The sequence below is a fragment of the Eleutherodactylus coqui genome, chromosome 8 (genome assembly GCF_035609145.1).
Source record: "Eleutherodactylus coqui strain aEleCoq1 chromosome 8, aEleCoq1.hap1, whole genome shotgun sequence".
Taxonomy (NCBI): domain Eukaryota; kingdom Metazoa; phylum Chordata; class Amphibia; order Anura; family Eleutherodactylidae; genus Eleutherodactylus; species Eleutherodactylus coqui.
Window position 1 is genome coordinate 116,302,881 of NC_089844.1, and position 22,695 is coordinate 116,325,575.

Consider the following 22,695-nt stretch of genomic DNA (forward strand, 5'->3'; position numbering starts at 1 on the left):
ACCCAGCGTCCACTGCGGCGGAGCGCTGACTTCCGGGTGAGGCGCGTGCTGCGGCTCGTGGGCTTGCAGGGTTGCCGCCGCTCTGAGGTATTTCCATAGAGCTGTTAGTTATTGTATTAGCACGTGTACACTACAGCCCCCAGCATGCCCGGACAGCCTGTGCTGAGCCTTGTAGTTCTCCAGCTTGTACTCCAGTAGACGTTTGCATAGTCTTTTTCTCTCCATAGAAGTCACTGAAGCCCTGAGATGGGGTCACGTGACCCTCCAGCTGTAGCTATGTACGGTAGCAGCAGCCCCGAGGATGAGGACTGTCGGCCGTGTGCATACAGGGGGCGCTGCATTCCATTTCCTGCAGCAGCACCATAGGTTAAAAAATCTGCAACTGCTGTTTAATTAAATCCCCATTAATTGGCATACAGATGTAACCCCTTAAGGACCAAATACAGTAAATTTACGGCACTTGGGCTTTTATCCTGAGAAATAGTAAAAATATGGCACGGGATTAAAGCTCCTGCAACGTAGTGGGGGCTGGTCAGGTCCTCGGCTGTTAGTGACAGCAGAGGACCCAGAGGAGGAGGCAGAAGCAGTTTTTAACTGCTTCTGCCTTCTCCTTTACAGCTACACAGTGCAGAGAAAAAGCGGACGTGTTACTTCCGGTATGTGACCTGGCGATCATGTGACCATCGGGTGTCCCCTGCCACAGCAGAGCTGTAGGGTCCTATTAGACTCCGATCAGCTCTGCCAGTGACCACTGTCACTACTGGGGGATGTTTTCTCCTGTAATTGGGGCTCCTATGGATGTCCAATCTACAGTGGTAACGTGTTGTTTGTTTTTTTTTGACAATGTGAATGACCCCCAGAGGTCTTACATGTTTACATAAAAAAGTTACAAATACAAGTAAAAAAAATTACAGAATGAAATAAAAAAATATATGAAAGAAAAAGAAAATGACCCATCGCCAATGTAAACCAGGACCATCGCCATATGCACCCTGTAAACCGAGACTAGGCGATGACGCGGAATCTTCAACCCGTGCTTCAATGGAAGCCGTCCGTGCGGACAGCGCACGAAAATAGAGCATGCTGCGATTTTTATTTTTTTTTTATTTTTTTTCCTCATCTGGTAGAAACCGCAATTGGTTTCCTCGAGTGTGCAGGAAGAGTAGATTTCCCATAGCATACTTGCTAGAGATGAGCGAGCATACTCGCTGAGGACAATTACTCGATCGAGCATTGTCCTTAGCGAGTATCTCCCCGCTCGGAAGAAAAGGTTCGGGTGCCGGTGCGGGTGAGAGGTGAGTTGCGGCAGTGAGCAGGAGGGAGCAGGGGAGAGAGAGATCTCCCCTCCGTTCCTCCCCGCCGGCAGCCGAACCTTTTCTTCCGAGCAGGCAGGTACTCGCTAAGGGCAATGCTCGATCGAGTAATTGCCCTTAGCGAGTATGCTCGCTCATCTCTAATACTTACATAGGTATTTACTGCAGATCCACGGTGCGGACGCTGACCGCAGATTCCGCCATGCAAATCCGTTTGTGTGCAGCCGGTCTAATAGGTAATTGCTGCTGGGATGGAGTGCTTCACCAAGAGTCATAAAGGGAGATGCTGTGCACACATAAAATGTGGCACTAGACCCATCCCTAAATATATTGACCACACGTCAGATATCCCCCCGTACTAATATATATGACACCCCTCAATCAGCCGTCACTGTAAAACCACTGACAGGTAAGGTAAATAGCAGTGATCCTTGAAGTTGATGTGTAGGAAGCAGAATAATGGGCAAATGGAAGGATCTGAGCAACTGTGACAACTGAGTATATCCAAAATAGCGGGTCTTGTGGGGTGTTCCCAGTACAGAGTGGGTAATATGTACCAAATGTGGCCCAAGGCTCGTTCCAATGAAGGTTACAATATCTCGTCTGAGCCTACAGAAGAGCTACTAGACCACAAGTTACTCAAATAGTGAATGCCGGCTATGATAGAAGGGTGTCGGAGCACACAGGACATTGCAGCTTGCTGTGTAGCCATGGAGTGATCAAGGTACCAATGCCGACCCCTGTCCACTATCGAAAGTGCCTACAATGGGCACTTGAGCATCAGAATTGGACAATGTAGTATTGGAAGGAAGTGGCTTGGTCTAGTAAATCATGTCATGTGGATGGCCAAGGCATGTGTAGCACTACCTGAAGAAGACATGGTGCCAGGATGCACAATGGGAAGAAGACCAGCTGGTGGAGGCAGTGTGATGCTGTGAGGACACCTTGGGTCCTGGCATTTATGTAGATGACCAGTTTCCCAATACTCACCTCACAACTTACTAGACTTATGGCAACAGCGATATCGCATCAGTGCTTTGTGCCATATCGCTGCATTTTCTTGCGGCGATGTCGCAACTTTGTGCCACTCTTTGCTGGGATTGCTGAAAAAAGTCCCAGCTGCATGGAAAAACAAAAAACAATACATCACCTAAGAGGCGCTGTCCGGCTCCACCACACATGTCCGGCACTTGTTTAAAGTGTTCCGGCAGAGCTTCCTGGTCAGGAGTTTGAAAAACCCTGCCTCCCGGAAGCCGCTGTGATTGGTTCACTGAGTGCTGGCTCTGATTGGCTGAGCTGCGGCGCTCAAGAATCAATCACAGCGAGTGCCCCCTGGAGGTGGGGATTTTGAACCTCCAATCCAGGAAGCGCTGCCAGAAGACTTCAAACAAGTGCCGGGGAGCTGCAAAGAGAAGTGCGGCTGTTAAGTGATGTATTTTTTTTTATGTAGCTGGGGCTTATTTTAGGGCTTTTACAGTAGGGTTTCCTACTGGAAATGTTGCATTGCACCACATGAAAAACCATGTTTTCGTGCGATGTGATGCAACAGAAAGGGAGACTCCATAGAAATACATGAGCTATAAAACCACGCAAATCGCGGCAATACTTAGCAACCCGCAACTTTTTTTTCGCAATGTAGCAGGCTATAAAACATCGCTAATGTGAAGGAAAGCATGGGCTTCACAGGCATGCGATTTGTAGCGCTATCACATTGCGAGAAAATTTCATGAGTTTGTCGTCCATGTGAAACCGGCCTAAAGGACCTGCTGCTGACGTTTTTGTACCGCATGACACATTCAGAGATCATGTGGAGTCCGTGCCTCCATGGGTCAAAGTAGTTTTGAAAACATGAAGGAAACCCACACCATATTAATTTTAATGTTACGTCTGATGGGTGTATATATTAGTGTTATACACGTATTTTGAAACAATTTTGTTCCAAAGTTAACTGCACACGTATCCAACCACAAGTGCTTTATACTCCTCTTTATCACGGTTTTATGAGTGAAGAGAAATTAGAGGGGCCCTCAGTATAGAATGGTAGAGTTGGAAAGGACCCCCAGGATCAACAGGTCCAACCATTTGTTTAGTGCAGGATCACTAAATCATCCCAGACAGATGTCTGTCCAGCCTATGTTTGAACAATTCCATTAAAGGAGAACTCACCACTTCCCATGGTAACCTGTCCCACTAATTGATCCCCCTCACTGTCAGAAAGTGTCATCTAATTTCTAATATCACAAGTTAAACATTCCCAGATCCTTTAACCATTCCTCATGAGGTCTGACCAAGGAAGAGTAGCGAGGGATAATTACGTCACGTGATCTAAATTCTATGCTCATCCTAATACATCCCAAAGTTGTGTTTGCCTTTTTTGCTGCTGCATCACACTGTTGACTCATGTTCAGTCTATGATTTATTAGTATATCCAAGTTTTTTTCACATGTTTGTTTTGTATTTACTGCATTATCAGGCTTGTACATTTTAAAGTAATAATTGTACCATTAATATATAATATTGCATAATGCGTATATTTATTATATAATTATATAATATTGCATAATATAGAATAATGACAGGAAGTAATGAGGAATCTACAACCTGCTCTGAACCAATTAAGAAAAAGAAGAAGAAACAGAAGCATGACGATTCTAAGAAAAATATAGTCAAGGAATTGCCGTGTCATAATAGCGAAAATACAAAGAAGAAGAAGCGTAAAAAGGAAGCCAATGCCATTGAGGATGCTTCTGAAATTACAGAGGTAGTTCCTAAAAAGAACAGTAAATTATTAGATGAAGGTAAGACATTATTATGTGACCCCACCACTAAAGCTGATGTTCGACAAAAGAAAACTAACTTATTGAAAGTTTTCTCTTCAGGTGACCCTATATCTGCCGAGGAAACCCACAAAAAGAAAAAGAGGAAAAATGCGTTGGGGAGTTCAACATGTGATCCTCAAGCTCACGACGGTGTCCCAAGGAAGAAGAAGAAAAATGTTGCAGAAGATGCTGCATCTTGTGAGCTGAGAAGTATTGATCCAGTGCATAAAAAGAAAGAAAAAAACAATGCCTTAGAGCATAATAAGACATTTGATACTAAAAAGAGAAAACACAAGAAGTGTAAGCCAGCCAAAAACAGCTCGGAATATAACGAAGCCCCAGAAACTGGAAATGTTACCGAAGTTATCCGGAAGAAAAAGGTTTCCGAACTAGCAGAGCAGTCAGGATCTCATACAGAAGATCAGTCCGAGATGTCCACCCAGGCAAAGGTGAAGAAGAAGAAGAAAAAGAAGGCTGCTTCTATGAATACAGAGATTATAGTCATTAAAGATAGTGATGTCCACCATGGCGAGGAAAGTGGAGATTCTTTAAGCCTTTCCCAAAAAAAAGAGGTTTTTGAGCAAGAGGAAGAGTTAGGATCTTTTATAGAGGAACAGCCTGAGATGCCCAAAAAGGCAAAAGTGAAGAAAAAGAAGAAAAAGAAAGCTACTTCTATGGAAACAGACTATATAGTCATTAAAGATCATGATGGGCACCATGGTGAGGAAAACTCTTTAACTGTTTCCAACAAAAAGCAAGTTTGTGAGCTGGAAGAAGAAGTAGGATCTTTTATGGAGGACAAGTCTGAGAAGTCCGACCAGGCAAAGGTAAAAAAGAAGAAAAGGAAGGCTACTTCTGTGAAGGCAAGTGATGTAAGAGAAGATCCTGATGTCCACTGTGGTGAAGAAGGTGGAGATTCCTTAAGAGTTTCAAAAAAAAAGAAAAACAGGAAAGGCTCCAATATTGATGCAGAAGCTGTGCACAGAGAATGTAATCTGGTTGGGAACAGCGGTAAGGACAGTGACATCACTGAAGGAGCCTCGAGGAAGAAGAAGAAAAAGGCAAAGAAAGCAAAAGAAAGGACTGAGTTGATGGATTGTACAGATGAATCTTCACAGGTTACTTGTCATGAAGATGAAAAGAAAAAGTCAAAGGGGAAAAAGCAGAAGATGCTGACGCATACTGATGAGGAACGCTCTACAAGTAAAGATACAACGGAGGTTCTCAGAAAGGAGAAGAACAGTAAAGAGCAGACCGAAAATTCTAAAGAAACTAGCAAGAAACAAGTATGTATCATTAAAAGGCATTCGTTTCTCAGATTTTTATGGATACCCATAGGATATTTGCTGTTTGCATAACTTCCATTGGTAAATTCATATTCAGCTACAGAGCTGAATGTGGCAACAGATTATGGGGGCGGCTCCTCTCCTGTGCCGGGAGCCATCAGTAGTATCCAGGTCTTTCTTTTTGCCACCTGTTACATCCTGAACTCGTTACTGTCTTATTCTTCACACATACAAAGTGCATTTAGCTGCTTCTTTCTGACTTCCCGGCTCCCCGAGTACCCGATGCTCTGTATCTCCATACTGTACCCACTAGAGATACAGAGCACCGGGAAGTCGGAGGAATATAATATGGTTATAAGAGATTTCCAAATCATTGCATTCTTTTTTTTCATCACATTTAGGTACATTTTACACAGCGCCCCAACTCTTTTGGAATTGGGGTTGTACCTTACATTAGAAAACATTTTTTGAAATGTTACATTTTAAGAGTTTAACCCCTTAACGCTGTAGGATGTATATTAACGTCCTGGAGGTTCGGGGTTTGTATGGAGGGGATTGCAGGTCGATCCCCCTCTATACAATGTAGGTGCCAGCTGTTTCTTACAGCTGACACCAGCTTGCAACAGCTCCGATCAGCAGCGCCGCTGTTTGGAGCTGTTAACCCTTTAATTGCCACGTGTGGTCAGTTGTCATGGCAACTGGGAGGCTTCTGAAAGTCCTCAAGGCTGCCATTGCAGATTGCCTATCAAACCATGCTTGTGGTATGGCTTGATAGATTGCCTGCCAGGTTGTGGTAAAATGTAATGCTATGGTATTACAACTTACTGCAGGAGCGATCAAACCATCGCAAGTCATTGTCCCCTATGGGGACTAAAAGTAAAAGTATAAAAATCAGTTTTATAAAGTTTTATTCATTAATAAAAAATAAAGGGTAATAAAAGTTTATAAAAACAAACAAACCCTATTAGCATACTTATAATAAAAGAATTTAAATAAAAAGCAAAAATATATTTGGTATCGCTGCATCCATTAACCCCCCTAAGGACATGGCCTATTTGGGGCTTAAGGACGCAACGATTTTTGCCGGATTTTCTTCTCCATTTATCAAAAGCCATAACTTTTTTATTTTTCCGTCGACGCGGCGGTATAAGGGCTTGTTTTTTGCGAGGGGAAATGTAGTTTTTATCGGTGCCACTTTTAGGTACATAGGCTATATTGTAAAACTTTAATTTTTTTTTTTTAATGATAGCAGTGAGAGAAAACGCATCAATTCTGCCATAGATTTTTTTAATTTTTTTTACAGCGTTAAACATGCAGCATAAATGACACAATCCATATTTTCTGCGGGACGGTACGGTTACAACGATACCAAAATTCTTACATTTTTTTTTAGGTTTTTCCACTTTTCTGCAATAAAAACCCTTTTTTTGGAAATCTCTTTTTTTTTCTCTGCATTCAAAGTCCTGTAACTTTTTAATTTTTTGATGTACGGAGCTCTGTGAGGGCTTACTTTGCGAGACGAGCTTTAGTTTTTATTGGTACCATTTTACCAAATATGTGGGGTTTTAACTTTTTTTTTTAACCTTTTTTATGCTAATATGAAAAAAAGCATAAACATGGGTTTTTTAAATCTTTTTTTTAACACAATATGTGTCCCCCTGGGGGACTTGCAACACTGCCCTGATGATCGCTGTGATAAGGCATGGCAGGGCTACTGCCCTGCCATGCCTAATCACTTATACAGTGATCTCAGCCACTGGCAACACAGGACGATAGTGTCTGGCGTCCTGTTGCCATGGCAATAGGCGGGGCTCTCTGCGATTCTATTGCGAGAGCCCGGCAACTTCACAGAGGGAGCTCGCTCCCTCTGTGAACCCTTCCCATGCCGCGATCTACATAGATCACGGCAGGGAAGGGGTTAACAGCGGGACGCCGGCTGTGACTGACAGCCGGCTCCCGCTGCGGGATAGCGCGAGATCATATGTGATTTGGCGCTATTCCCAGGACGTAAGTTTACGTCCTGGAGCGGGAGGGGGTTAAAGTCTGATCTATCAAAGTGTAATGCATTATTTACCCCACATATTAAATGTTGTCAGGAGAAAAGAAAAGCCAGAATTGCGTTTTGTTGGTCACTCCGTCTTCAAGAAAAAATGAATTAAAAGGCCATATAGTACTCCACATGTACTCCAAATTGGTAACAATAGAAACTACAGGATGTCCTGCAAAAAACGAGCCCTCACAGAACTATGTGGATGGAGAAATACAAAAATGATGGCTACCAGAAGTTGGCGGCAGAAAATAATTTTATTGCAAATAGCCGGAGGGGAGAAGAGAGGCAGAGAGCCGGCGAAGGAGGAGACGACTTAGCAGAGCTAAACCATTGCCCAACAGCATTGCGCCTCATGTAAAACATTTGTGCGCCCTTTCAGGCATTTTACGGCGCCGGAAGGCACACGGAAAAATGCCTACGGCCATGGGAAAGATCCCTTAGGAAATTAAAAAGAAACCCTTTTCCCAGTCGTCACATTAGAAAATGTAAACAAAATGTAAAAATTAGAATTGCTGTTTTCATGAAAGGTCATTTTATTAAAATAATATGAATCCAGCAAGGTAAACTTCATCAGTGCCAAAATTGTACTTTTTTGGTCAACTTGTCTGCAAGAAAAAATATTGAACAAAAAACAATTTGAAGTCATATGTACCTCAAAGATGTGCCAATAAGGGTGCATTCAGACGACCGTATATTGGCTGGGTATTCACGCCCAGCCGATATACGGCATCTCTCTCTGCAGGGGGGGAGGCTGGAAGAGTCGGGAGCAGGAACTGAGCTCCCGCCCCCTCTCTGCCTCCTCTTTGCCCCTCTGCACTATTTTCAATGAGGAGAGGTGGGATGGGGCGGAGCTAATTCCCAGAACGTAGCCCCGCCGCCATTCCGCCTCCTCTTGTGCTGTTGAAAAATACAGCTGCTCCCACAAAAAACCCTGATGTGGATAGATCACTGGAAAAATAAAATAAAAAAGTTATGAGTTTTTGAAAGTGGAAAGGGAAAACAAAAAGCTGCGGTAGTTAGAGGTTAATATAGCCTGTGAGTTCGGCTTCTCCCACCTGCATACTGCTGATTGACAGCTCTTCCTGAATGAGCTTTGCAAGTGTGTAGGGGGGAGCAGGACTGCAGGCTTTCTCCACAGGACAGATCCATGTCTTCACAGCTGTGGTCCGTGTTAATTTGTGCACTGTTTTTATTTTTGGTTTAGCCCCCCACTTACACGCACATTTGCCCACAATGGCAGCTATTACTTTCTGAGCTGATACTAGTCCGCTGTCAAGTAGGCGGTCTCAGCCACCCATTGTTGATGCTTGATTGACAGCTCTGTACCTTTTACAAGTACATTTCATATATGACCAGCCAGTAAAGGAATCCTACTGTTTTACAGACTGTGCCACGACAGGTTTTTACAAAGAAGCAGTCCTATGAAAATGTGAGTGAGGCTGGATTCACACGAACGTATATCGGCTCGGTTTTCACGCCGAGCCGATATACGGCGTCTCTCTCTGCAGGGGGGGGAGCCTGGAAGAGCCAGGAGCAGGAACTGAGCTCCCGCCCCCTCTCTGCTTCCTCTCCGCCCCTCTGCACTATTTTCACTGGGGAGAGGCGGGATGGGGCGGGGCTAATTCTCAGAACTTAGCAGTGTCCCCGTCCCGCCTCCTTTCTTTGCAAATAGTACAGAGGGGCGGAGAGGAGGCAGAGAGGGGGCGGGAGCTCAGTTCCTGGTCCTGGCTCTTCCCCCCTGCAGATGAGGACGACGTATATCGGCTCATCCAAGGTAAAGAGCAGCGCCAGGAGTGGATATACTTTAAAAATGCATCATAAGATGCCTCTTTATTGCATCCAGTAAAAACGAGGTTTCGACCCCGGCGTGAAAACCGAGCCGATATACGTTCGTGTGAATCTTGCCTGATGCTGAGCTGCAATACCAAACTGAACCTGAACAAGAGAGGCACTGTTTCATGTATTTTTTTTGCAATCTCATACAATCGCTTTAATATAGTCTCATGTTTCAGATTGGACTTGGCCTGTACACAGTATTGTCATATTTTATACTTGCTCCAATATTATATTTTATGCCTTTAATATATATATATATTTTTTTTTTCCAGGTAAAGGAAAGATCGCTGCAGGAGAATATTGACCAAGAGTCTGGCAGCTCTAAGGTTGTACAGAAAACATGTGTTGTAAACTGAAACGTAAATGGTTAGGGGAAGGAGTTGGGTGACGCACCCCTCATGTCTGACTGTGTTTCCTTATTTATAAAGTGCTCTCTTTCTATATTCTGTGTTGCCTTCACCAGCGTTGCTGTAGAGTTACTGTATGAAGAGGAAGACAAGGTTAAAGCTTATGAAGTCAAGATATGGATATGAAGGCATTAAGAAAAAAGTTTTGGGTAGCAGTCCGATAATATAACCAGTAAGGTGGTCGTATAGATGTAGTGGGGTGAAAGAAACCTAAAAATTCCCCCACTGAGAGGCCGTTTTCACATAAGTGTATTACGGGTGCGTTTTTGTGCCTTCATGATGGATGACTGTCAGTCTGATTGCTGGTCCACCGACCCAAACTTACAGCATCATAGATCCCTATAATGCTGTGAGTTTGGGTTAGTAGACCGACGGTCAGGACACTCATTTGTATTAAGGGCACAAATATAGACCCTGTATTACACTCATGTAAAAGCAGTCTATGTCTTTGACATGGAGCATTGCCTCCTTAAACGGAACCCGTCCATTCCTCTGAGCACCGTAACCTAAGGTTGTGGGTTCATAGGACAGGGGCTGCTATGGGCGAGGGGGTGTGCTTTTTATACTCACCACCCTCTCCATTCTCATGCTGTCTGCCCAGCAAGCCAGCATTGGATACACGCATCAGACGCGTCTCTTCATTTGTTCTCTGTGTGCGCTAAGAGATTAATCCGATGCACACGCCAAGCGCCTGCTTCTTGGGTGGACGGCATTCAACCTCTAAAGACCTTGCACTATGAGCCCATGGACTTAGTTTATTGGACTTCACAGGTTCCTTAGTATAGTAATAGTATTGCCCTGAAAAGGGGGTTTTTCAGGGCAATACTATTGATGAGCTATCCTCAGGATGGGTCATGAATACTTGATCGGCTGGGGTATGCTACGCTACTCGGGACCCCAGCTAATCAACTGGTAATGCACCCGCTGTCAGCGCAACAATACACAAGGGAGGGGTCAGAGCTGAAGCAATTGTGGGCAGTGCTTGGTATTGCCGGCACAAATATCATTGATTTTAATGGGAGCTGCGCCTGCAATTACAAGCTCTGTGTATTGCGGTGCTGGCAGCGGACACCTGATCGGCTGGGGTCCAGCGCTTTGGACCTGCGGATAGGCCATCAATAGGATATGTGCAGAAAACCATTTTTAATACCAAATGCAACTTTTGGACAGGTGAGGTAGTGTTTCTGCAATCTAGGACAACCCCTTTAAAAGGGTACATCGTCAAAGACATTTATAGCAGATCTGTAAGGTGTCCCACTAATGTCTGATAGGTGCCGGGGCCCCCACTAATCATAAGACTGCCCTTTTGCTAGTTTAAATGGAGGAAAGCGAGCGTTTGCTGTAGGCATAGGCGTAGCGTCAGGGGGTGCTGGGGTCGCCATGGCGACCCGGCCCATGAGCTCAGGGGGCCCCGGAGCCGCCCTCCGACATACCCCCATGCACATTCAGTGCATTAATGGCTGACCGTTCTTTCCCCCGCATGATGCGGCAGTCAGAACAGCCAGCCTGAGAGGAAAAGCAGGGAGGTACTTACATGGGCCGGCAGGGGAGGAGGGAGGAGGTCACATGGGCCGGCAGGGGAGGAAGTCATATGAGACGGCAGGGCACAGGGATCATCCTGCTGAACGGGGAAGCTTCTGAGTTTACCTCTCCTGCTGCTGCTGTCACATGGAGGAGAAGTGGACCGAGCCCTGGGGTAAGTGTATATCTGTGTGTGTGTATACATCTGTGTGTGTATACATCTGTGTGTGTGTGTATATCTGTGTGTGTGTGTATATCTGTGTGTGTGTGTATATCTGTGTGTGTGTGTGTGTGTATATCTGTGTGTGTGTGTATATATCTGTGTGTGTGTGTATACATCTGTGTGTATACATCTGTGTGTGTATACATCTGTGTGTGTGTGTGTGTGTATACATCTGTGTGTGTATACATCTGTGTGTGTGTGTGTATACATCTGTGTGTGTATACATCTGTGTGTGTATACATCTGTGTGTGTGTGTGTGTATACATCTGTGTGTGTGTATACATCTGTGTGTGTGTGTGTGTGTATACATCTGTGTGTGTGTGTGTATACATCTGTGTGTGTGTGTGTGTGTATACATCTGTGTGTGTGTGTGTGTGTGTATACATCTGTGTGTGTGTGTGTGTGTGTATACATCTGTGTGTGTGTGTATCTGTGTGTGTGTGTGTATACATCTGTGTGTGTGTATACATCTGTGTGTGTGTGTGTGTGTGTATACATCTGTGTGTGTGTGTATCTGTGTGTGTGTGTGTGTACATCTGTGTGTGTGTGTACATCTGTGTGTGTGTGTACATCTGTGTGTGTGTGTACATCTGTGTGTGTGTGTACATCTGTGTGTGTGTGTATATCTGTGTGTGTGTGTGTATATCTGTGTGTGTGTGTATATCTGTGTGTGTGTGTGTATACATCTGTGTGTGTGTGTATACATCTGTGTGTGTGTGTGTATACATCTGTGTGTGTGTGTGTGTGTGTATATCTGTGTGTGTGTGTGTGTGTGTATCTGTGTGTGTGTGTGTATCTGTGTGTGTGTGTGTATATCTGTGTGTGTATATCTGTGTGTGTGTGTGTGTGTGTATCTGTGTGTGTATATCTGTGTGTGTGTGTGTGTATATCTGTGTGTGTATCTCTCTCTCTCCCTCTCCTTCTCCCTAGATTTACTGTATTTATTTGCACCCTTTACACGCAATTAAAAACCTCATCAAAACTGCATGCGGTTATTAATAGTGTCTGCAGCTCCTTTAGGGTGACTGCCCACTACATTTTTTTTTCACGGCGAAATTTGCAGCGTTTTTTTTCTGCAGGGGTCTATGGGACTTGTAATGCTAAAATAACGATCGCGCAAAATCGCAATTTACCGTTAAATCGCGGTTTTGCGCGATCGTGATTTTTAACATTACAAGTCCCATAGACCCCTGCAGAAAGAAAAAACGCTGCAAATTTCGTCGTGAAAAAAACCTCTAGTGGGCAGTCACCCTAATACCGTACGCGGTCTTTAAATACTGCATGCAGGTTTTTATGTGTCTTAATTGTGGTTCTAAAGTGCAGCATAAACATGACCCCCCTGAGGTCGCTCTCACACGTGTTCAGAAAACGCAGCTTGAAATCGTGGCATTTTTACCGTAATTTCGAGCAGCGTTTTTGAACACAGGTTACAGCGTTTGACAGCACTCTTCAATGCACCCCATCATTGTGATGGGTGAGGAGGTGTGTTAAAAACCACAAAAATGCAAAAATAGAACAGACAGCTCTCGAAAATCACAGTGTTAGAAACACCGTGTTTGAGCACAAATTTGAGTAACCTCATTAAAATCTAAGGGAGTGTTGTACCGCGGTTAGCACGGCACTCGGGGCGCTGTGCTAATAGCGGTAAAAAGAGGTGTGTGTGAGAGTGGCCTGCGGGGCTACAAGCAAATCTTCATGTAGTGCAGGAAATGCATCATGTTTGGAAAGATTACGGCAGGGACAGATCATGTATGCAGCACGATCTAGGTATGTGTACGGGGGCGTGTGGGGTGGAGGGCCGGGGTGGGGGGGCCCCGAGCTGAACTTTTGCACCCGGGCCCCTGAGCCTTTAGGTACGCCCCTGGCTGTAGGTAACTCTCCACTAGAGACATACAGTTAGGGCCAGAAATATTTGGACAGTGACACAAGTTTTGTTATTTTAGCTGTTTACAAAAACATGTTCAGAAATACAATTATATATATAATATGGGCTGAAAGTACACACTCCCAGCTGCAATATGAGAGTTTCCACATCCAAATCGGAGAAAGGGTTTAGGAATCATAGCTCTGTAATGCATAGCCTCCTCTTTTTTAAGGGACCAAAAGTAATTGGACAATGGACTCTAAGGGCTGCAATTAACTCAGAAGGCGTCTCCCTCGTTAACCTGTAATCAGTTAAGTAGTTAAAAGGTCTGGGGTTGATTCCAGGTGTGTGGTTTTGGATTTGGAAGCTGTTGCTGTGACCAGACAACATGCGGTCAAAGGAACTCTCAATTGAGGTGAAGCAGAACATCCTGAGGCTGAAAAAAAGGAAAAAATCCATCAGAGAGATAGCAGACATGCTTGGAGTAGCAAAATCAACAGTCGGGTACATTCTGAGAAAAAAGGAATTCACTGGTGAGTTTGGGAACTCAAAAAGGCCTGGGCGTCCACGGAAGACAACGGTGGTGGATGATCGCCGCCTACTTTCTTTGGTGAAGAAGAACCCGTTCACAACATCAACTGAAGTCCAGAACACTCTCAGGGAAGTAGGTGTATCTGTCTCTAAGTCAGCAGTAAAGAGAAGACTCCATGAAAGTAAATACAAAGGGTTCACATCTAGATGCAAACCATTCATCAATTCCAAAAATAGACAGGCCAGAGTTAAATTTGCCGAAAAACACCTCAAGAAGCCAGCCCAGTTCTGGAAAAGTATTCTATGGACAGATGAGACAAAGATCAACCTGTACCAGAATGATGGGAAGAAAAAAGTTTGGAGAAGAAAGGGAACGGCACATGATCCAAGGCACACCACATCCTCTGTAAAACATGGTGGAGGCAACGTGATGGCATGGGCATGCATGGCTTTCAATGGCACTGGGTCACTTGTGTTTATTGATGACATAACAGCTGACAAGAGTAGCCGGATGAATTCTGAAGTGTACCGGGATATACTTTCAGCCCAGATTCAGCCAAATGCTGCAAAGTTGATCGGACGGCGCTTCACAGTACAGATGGACAATGACCCCAAGCATACAGCCAAAGCTACCCAGGAGTTCATGAGTACAAAAAAGTGGAACATTCTGCAATGGCCAAGTCAATCACCAGATCTTAACCCAATTGAGCATGCATTTCGCTTGCTCAAATCCAGACTTCAGACGGAAAGACCCACAAACAAGCAAGACCTGAAGGCTGCGGCTGTAAAGGCCTGGCAAAGCATTAAGAAGGAGGAAACCCAGCGTTTGGTGATGTCCATGGGTTCCAGACTTAAGGCAGTGATTGCCTCCAAAGGATTCGCAACAAAATATTGAAAAAAAAATATTTTGTTTGGGTTGTTTATTTGTCCAATTACTTTTGAGCTCCTAAAATGTGGAGTGTTTGTAAAGAAATGTGTACAATTCCTACATTTTCTATCAGATATTTTTGTTCAACCCTTTAAATTAAACGTTACAATCTGCACTTGAATTCTGTTGTAAAGGCTTCATTTCAAATCCAATGCGGTGGCATGCAGAGCCCAACTCGCGAAAATTGTGTTACTGTCCAAATATTTCTGGCCCTAACTGTATAGAGGAACAACATGTAAAACCTCACTGATCAGTGATACGACAAAAAGCCAAAAACGGTCTACTCTAAGAGAAGATACAACTAGCGTGACAGCCACCATCGGCAGGCTGCTTCCCTTAGTAACCAGAATCTCATGACGCTAGTGTTTGCAGGCCTGGCCTCTAACCAGCAGATCTGATAAAGAGATCCTCTCCTTCTGCAAGTCAGCAGTTTACGCCTAATTCAAAGTGAAGGGGAAAAAAAGAAGTCATTCTAATGTAAATGAAGAAGTCAATTGATCTTTCTCTGCTCTCATATTATCATTGTAAATTTCATTCTCGCTCCCCAAGCATTACAGTGTGACAAGTTGGTGAAGAATTGTAGCAATTTGTAGATGATTGGAGGCTGATTATTAGCCGTCCGCATGCTGGAGTGCGGCAGGGTAATTGTTTGGGCTTTGGGGAGAGGTTAGCGCTGTGTTTGCTGGAAGAATAATTGCCTGCAGTTATCTTGAAAAGGCTGAGCCTGAAATGTGGTAATTATGTGCAGCAGGGTGACAATGGGTTAATAACACCCTTTGGAGCTGCTGGAAAAGTTGAGCTCTGAAGTTGGTTTTACCAGCCAACAATAATAGGCACATCAGTATGCAAAGCTGGCAAGTCAAAGTACAGCACTTCCCAGCGTCTCAGGGGTCCGGACACTTAAAGGAAACTTCCGACCATCTTGGCAAAGACTTCCAGGTTTTATGCCCGGGCCAAAATCTGAGCATCATGATGTTGCATTGTGGCCGGTGATTTGCCATGGCGTTCACTGTCCAGTTCCACCTTACATCAAGGGTTATACAGATGTATGAGGACAGGGGGAAAGACTGCATGTGTGGGCGGATGGAGGTGCCAGGAATGAAGAAGAACTAACATTAGGAACGGTCTCGGGTTGTGCCAGGAGGGCAGGCTCTGTATACAGCACTGTGCAAAAGTGTTAGGCAGGTGTGGAAAAAAATGCCGCACGGTAAGAATGCTTTCAAAAATAGAAGTATTCATAGTTTTTTGGTCAATTAACAAAATGCAAAGTGAATGAACAAAAGAGAAATCTAAATCAAATCAATATTTGGTGTGACCATCCTTTGTCTTCAAAACAGCATTGGTTCTTCTAGATACACTTGCACACAGTTTTTGAAGGAATTTGGCAGGGAGGTTGTTCCAAACATCTTGGAGAATTAAGCACAGATCTGTGGATGTGGGCTTGCTCAAATCCTTCTATCTTCATGTAATCCCAGACAGTCACGATGATGTTGAGATCAGGGCTCTGTGGGGCCATATCATCACTTCCAGGACTCCTTGTTCTTCTTTATGCAGAATATAGTTCGTAATGACGTTGGCTGGATGTTTGGGGCTGTTGTCCCGCTGCAGAATGAATTTGAAACCAATCAGATGCCTCCTATTTTTGAAAAAAAAAATTTTTTAATTTGCAGCATCTTTCCTACACCTGCCTAAAACATTTACATAGTACTCTATGTGTCCTCTTAGGGCGTATGGACATGCAAGAGCGGGGTCCTCTGCTCAGGACCTATCCCTAGGGCCCAGAATGAAGAGCAGCTCATGTGCAACCAGGCAATTTACTGTCCTTGTATTACAAGATGGCCATTCATGAGAATGGCTGACCTGGTGGCAACACAGATGCATGGCTGGATGGGGCTTTGCCTGGCACAATTGGCTGTTTCTGGGGGTTCTGGAAGTGGATCCCACGTCGATCAGCTGTATGTCTCAGGCCCCTTATTCTGAGAAGGGTTGTGTATGTTGGCATTAAAGGGGTTGTCCGCTTGATAACTAACTTTTTAAATTCAAATGAGTCAAAACAATAAAACAAACGGTTCTCACATTCTGTGTTGACGGCAGAAGTCAGGTGACCACTCCCTGCCAATCAGAGGCTGCAGCAATACCTTTCCAAATTCCTGGCATCAAGCCAGCCAGGATTTGAGTGCTGAGCCCAGGAGACCGGGCGGTGGTGATGTGGCACTGAGTGGGAGGCAGTGGTCACCTAAATTTTGCTGTCCACACAGAGCGAGAAGATCGTGGGTAGAGATGAGCGAACGTACTCGGTTCGGGTGTTTTTGGACCCGAGCACCGCTTTTTCCGAGTAACTGACTACTCGGACGAAAAGATTTGGGGGGCGGTGTGGTGGAGCGGGGGGTAGCAGTGGGGAACAGGGGGGAGCTCTCTCTCTCCCCCCACTCCCCTCTGCAACCCTGGCGCCCACCGAATCTTTTCGTCCGAGTAGTCAGTTACTCGGAAAAAGCGGTGCTCGAGTCCAAAAACACCTGAACCGAGTACGTTCGGTCATCTCTAATCGTGGGGCTGCAGACCGTAAGTGCTGTTTTTTTAAAATTAGATCCAATTGAGGTAAAACAGTCAATTTGCAACCATACAGCCCCTTTAACCCTTCCCTGCCCCAGGAAATAAGCTTATGCCCCGGCTGGGAAGGGGTTCCTGCAAATGGACATAAACTTACGTCCCATGGAGGCACGGGCCCAGAAACTGAGCCAGCGCCTCCAACTGCAATAGAACGCTTATCCCTACTGTTATTGTCTTATATGCCACAAGCACTATTGAGGGCGCTCCACATAGGGCTGATGACTTGCCATGGCAAACAGGCAATTGCGTCCGGGTCTGCCATGGCGCTATGGAAAGCTATAATGCATTGCAGTACAGAAGTACTGCAATGGATTAAAGTACCCGTAGGTTCACAGGTTCAAGTTCCCTACAGGGACGTAGAAAATGTGAATAAGAAATAAAAATGGTAAAAAAAAGGTTAAAGAAAACCTTTTATCACACTTTCCCCTTTTTGTTAAAAAAAACCAAAACACGTTAGGTATCGTGGCATCCATACTGACCTGTACAATGAATCAAAACACATTTTTTATCCTGCACAGCAAATTATAAAAGTTATGGGGCTTCGAATGCAATGCTGCAAAAAAAAATATATAAATTTCCAAAAAAAGGGGTTTTAGTGTCCAAAAGTTGAAAAACCTAAACTATATAATTTTGTTATTGTAGTAATCGTACCAACCCGCAAAAATTAAGCATGTCATTTATGCTGCATGCTTATGGCTGGGCTCACACGACTGTATGCATAAAACGTTGCTATGGAGCCAGCCTATAGCCGCGATCTTATACTGTATATGACAATGTATCTCACACACGCTGTCATGCGCAGTCTTCCTGTTTTTTTCGTTTAATGACGCATATCAACGCTGCCTATACGCAATGTAATTGTATATGGACAGCGTTGATTACGGGCCAATAGAGAACAGTTGTCTCTCTTGTCTGTAATACATGGCAAAATAGAACATGCCGCTGCAGGGAAAACATCCCCCGCAGTAACTCTAGTCATTGGCAGAGCTGATCAGGGTCTGCAAGGACCCTTTAGCTCTGCTGTGCCAGGGTATCCCGCAGTCACGTGACCGCCAGCTCACGTAGTGGAAGAAACGCTTCCATTTTCACTTCTTAGTGCTTGTTGAGCGCTGTGTACTCAGGAAAGGAGAAGGCAGAATCGGTTAAAACCCACTATTTCCTTCTCCTTCGGGTTCTTAGTAACTAACAGCTGACAACCCAACATGCTTCTGATTGCAGAACAGGGGCTTTAATCCCGGGCTTTTTTTTTTTTTTTTTACTATTGGCTGGGATTAAAGCCCAGGACCAAGCGCTGTAAATTTACTGTTTGCGTTTCGGGACACACAAATATGAACCCCAATCCTTTTAATAGGGTCATACACATGAGTGAGGTTTTCCTGCATGGCAGCACGATGAGGGAAACAAATCACGGCATGTCCTATCCTTGTGTGTGCTCTCGCATCGCAGTGCCAATTGCTCCCAGTGGCGCCAGCGGCAGCATTGCACCACATGCTAGGTGCATGCGATACAGTAGAGATCTCCCATTAAAAACAGTCGGGCCGGAGGATTTCTTCTTCCCCGGAGTGATGCGAGGCTGTTGTCACATGAAAACTTGTCGCATCCTCTGGGATTTTACATGGATGGCGAGTACAGAATGGGGGCAGGATTCACAGCCCCATATTGTGCTCGCCTATGTGAAGTTAGCCTAAGCCCAGCGTCACAAATGCCGGGCTAAGTAAATTTCCCCTATGTTTTTTAGTATGGTTTTGTCTTTGTCTTGGAAAAACTGGCTGCCAAGATCCCCCTCCTTCCTTGTCCTCTCTCATCAATTATACAGATTGGACAGGACAACCTAGTGTAGATACTGCTGAACCTCCGTATCCATCGATAGAACATCTACCTTACAACCAACAGCCATCTTCTTGTACTTGGGTGGAAGGAAAGTGGTAGAGCTACTCTGTGGGTGGATGTGTAAAGTTTATGAATAGGGGTACAAGGGTACGTAGGAGGTGCTACCAGCCAGTTGCGTACCTGTACAAGACAGGTCAAGAAGTACACAGTGGGAGTGAGAGAAAAATGGCTCAAGGCGCAACACCACCAAAAAGTGGCGATGATGGTCTCTACACTTCAGACACTAGAAGTCACACTTGCAGCCTGGTCCTCTCCCTATAGTTTCCCTATTAGCCATGCTGGCATGGCAGCCTAAATACTCACCGTAGCCATCCAGCATGTCATGTCCCAGCAATTACTGAATAGGTTTTTCTTTGAGACGCAGTTGTTCTGCTGGTTTTACTCCTCATGTAATAAAATCTTTATATTTCACCATCACCACCATTTTTTGGTGGTGTTGCGCCTTGAGGCATTTTCTCTCACTCCCACTGTGATCTTGGCATCTATATACAAACTTGCGCAGGAATATGAGGACACATATCTTCTTAGTATAGAGCAAGGCTGCGATTTAAAAAGTGTTACCCAGTCAGATTTCCTTTTTTAGGGCATTTTGAAAGGGCTTTAGGTTGAAAATCTCCCTGATGTCATCACTGGCGTTGGCATTGACAGTCATAATGCAGGAACTGCGATGAAATATTTTCTCTTTTTCCATAGGGGACGCAGTTCGGGCAGTGGGACACTGCTGCCTTCCAAAACTCAGAACAACAAACAAAATTCTTTCGACTGATGGGTGGATTCAAGAAGGGAAACCAAGCCACTGTGACTTCAACCTCAACTAAGGTACAAGCTAATATGGCCTTAAAGAAGGAAGAAGAACAAGATCTTGCAAGGAACCTACTAGCAGAGTTTGACAAAGCAGTTTCCTGGAAAGAGAACAGAGGAATTGGCTTAGGCTTCCAGCCCGCCCAGAAGAAGACCTTCTACATTGACAAAACTGCATCCAGATCAGTGAAATTTGAGGACTGAATTCACTCACAGACTCCAACAGAGTTTTACTTGCTTAAAGTTTTTGGTTCTCCAGCTCTGGTTTGTTTTTTTTAATGCTTGACCCAGTTTCGTGGAAGGGGTCATTCATACAAACGGGTGTGTTGACTGGATCCTTATCCACAGCCATAATGTATAGATTTTTATTTATGTGTAAATCTGTACATGTACTCCATAACTGTGGTCCACACTAAAGCCATCATTGCCTGCCTATAGTAGTAATGCATCTGATGTGTCCACATTTTATGTACATTTATTTGCCTGTTGTATGAAATAAACTTTTTAAATAAGTTTATTCTGAATGTATAAATTCTGGCATTTTGTATTGCATGCTGTACGGTGGAGCTAAGCTTCTACAGCTTTGTCGTAGGACTTTGAAGAGAACCCTTCATCACCTTTGAGCCCCATATATTACATTATGGGGGTCAAAGGTCAGAAAACATGGAGTCTGTGAAGCTGTGTTTCGTACTCAAAAGGGTGTCCATGAAGTTTGCCGCATGCACACAGCTTGACTCATGTCTATGGGAAAGCACATGCACAGAGCTGACTGAAGAGTCATACTGTGTGCATGCGCCAACTTCGCCAGGATACAGAGTACGAACGGGGCACCCGGTGAGTATAAAACGGTTCCCTCACTTTAAAGTTTATTGTTCCCTTTAAATACATAATGGAGATAACAGGATTTTTGGTAAAACTTACCGTAAAATCACGTTCTCATCACGTTCATTAGGAGACACAGCAAGACCCAGTTTTAGCTTAGTGTCGCCTCCTAGTGGCAGTAGCTATACCCAAGATCTTGCTGTGTTCCAATGAATATAACAAGAAAACAGGATTTTTGTTAAACTTACCATAAAATCGCCTTCTTGTTACGTTCATTGGGGGACACAGCAGCAGCTGTAGCCAAGGTCTTGCTGTGTCCCCCAATGATACAGACGAGAAAGTTATGATTTATCTAATCAATATTTGGGTGATCCAGAATGTAAAAATAGTTTTCATTAATAGTATGTGTAGAGTATAAAGGACCTGCCACTGGATAAAGTCAGACCCGTTGACGATCCCTGATTTTTTTCTTTCTTCATACTTGCCTTCCTTTGCCCGGACAGATTCTTTTTGGGTCCAGCTACCTCCTGTCAAATGGGTGGTCCTCACTGCTCACTCAACAGGTGACATCTGAAGTCTGATGTCACCCCTTGAGAGTGAGAAGTGGAGACAGCCCACTTGACAGATTGAGAGTGCCAAGACCTGGACCCAAGAAGAGCATGGTCTGCTTAGAAGCAGATGCAGAAAAATGCTGTCTTCACAGAGATAGTGTCCACAAGTCTTTATTGAATGAAGTGCTACATAAAAACAGTCAGACGTCTACATAGGATGCGTTTCCACTCTGTAAGGAGTCTTGATCAAGACTTGTGGACACTCTGTGAAGACAGCATTTTTCTGCATCTACTTACCTGTGTACCGCAATTGGACGGAGCGGTTGAAGCAGTCTGAAAGAGATCCCAAGCCAATGCATAATCTTTCCAAAGGAAGAGACACCTAGGCAGTGGGTGAGCAAAAACCTTTCTAATACATATCTGTCTAGAAGCAGCCTGCAACCCAATAATTTACTTATAAGTAGCACACAGCAGATTACTTGTTAAAATGAATGCATTTAGAAAAAAAGCAAACCGGTTGAAAGGAGGCAAGTAGGAAAAAAAACTTGACACAGTTAGCAGGCTTGTGGTTAAAGAGCCATGGAGGCACCATGCTGACTTTATCTAGTCCCTGACTACTCAGAGGATTTCTCCAGGTAGCCCACGACCTGGTAATGAAGGGAGGTAAAACATTTTCTGGGTGTCCAGCAGCCGAGGCCCGCCATCCTTGACCCATTTCCCCGGTTCATCAGAGAAGAAGCTATTGGTGTGTAGTATGTTAAGCCGCCTTCGCACGGGCTGTAAATGATGCAGAAATTCCACAGCCTTTACAGTACAAGCTATGTGGGGAGGATTTCAGAAGTTTTCGTCACACGGTGCAGAACTTGTTCGGAATGAATCTGCAGCTTTTTTGAAAAACGCTGCGGATTCTAAAGCCATGGCAAGTCTATTTATACTGCGGATTTAAACTGAAGAATTCAACCTTGAAATATATGGGTTAAATTCCACAGCTACTTCACAATTTCGAGTCCGGCAAAATCTGCACTACTTTGGTGAAATTGCTGCAGGCATTCCACACCTTAAACGGCTGTTAAAACGGATCATCCTTAGGGCTGGCCCTGGATCCTGGATAAGGCGTCTGTAGAAGCTTCAAGCATATGGCCCTTACAGCACCTCCTGAATACCGCCAATTTCATTCAGAGCTTTTTTTTCAGTTGAGATCTGTACTAATTTGACAAAAACTTGTGTCTATTACAACAGATTC

General features: G+C 44.4%; 1 protein-coding gene across 2 annotated transcripts; it reads left to right on the forward strand.

The window, feature by feature from the left end:
* The first annotated feature begins 18 nt into the window (after positions 1-18).
* On the forward strand, positions 19-20,603 carry KNOP1 (lysine rich nucleolar protein 1). Of its 2 annotated transcripts, XM_066576258.1 has the most exons (5): positions 19-87; positions 3,882-4,111; positions 4,193-5,418; positions 9,577-9,630; positions 19,972-20,603. In XM_066576258.1, the coding sequence occupies exons 2-5, from the start codon at positions 3,886-3,888 to the stop codon at positions 20,281-20,283; spliced, it is 1,818 nt and encodes a 605-aa protein (XP_066432355.1). In that variant the 5' UTR covers positions 19-87; positions 3,882-3,885; the 3' UTR covers positions 20,284-20,603. The 2 variants fall into 2 exon arrangements, with proteins under 2 accessions (XP_066432355.1, XP_066432354.1); XM_066576257.1 differs by having other exon boundaries at positions 3,882-5,418.
* Positions 20,604-22,695: the final 2,092 nt, after the last annotated feature.

What these genes read in the sequence shown, in the direction of transcription:
- KNOP1 (XM_066576257.1), top strand. Translation starts at nt 3,886, where the DNA reads ATGACAGGAAGTAATGAGGAATCTACAACCTGCTCTGAACCAATTAAG. An exon ending in AAGAAACTAGCAAGAAACAA is followed by an intron (nt 5,419 to 9,576) that starts GTATGTATCATT and finishes TTTTTTTTCCAG; the next exon opens with GTAAAGGAAAGATCGCTGCA. An exon ending in AAGAGTCTGGCAGCTCTAAG is followed by an intron (nt 9,631 to 19,971) that starts GTTGTACAGAAA and finishes CTTTTTCCATAG; the next exon opens with GGGACGCAGTTCGGGCAGTG.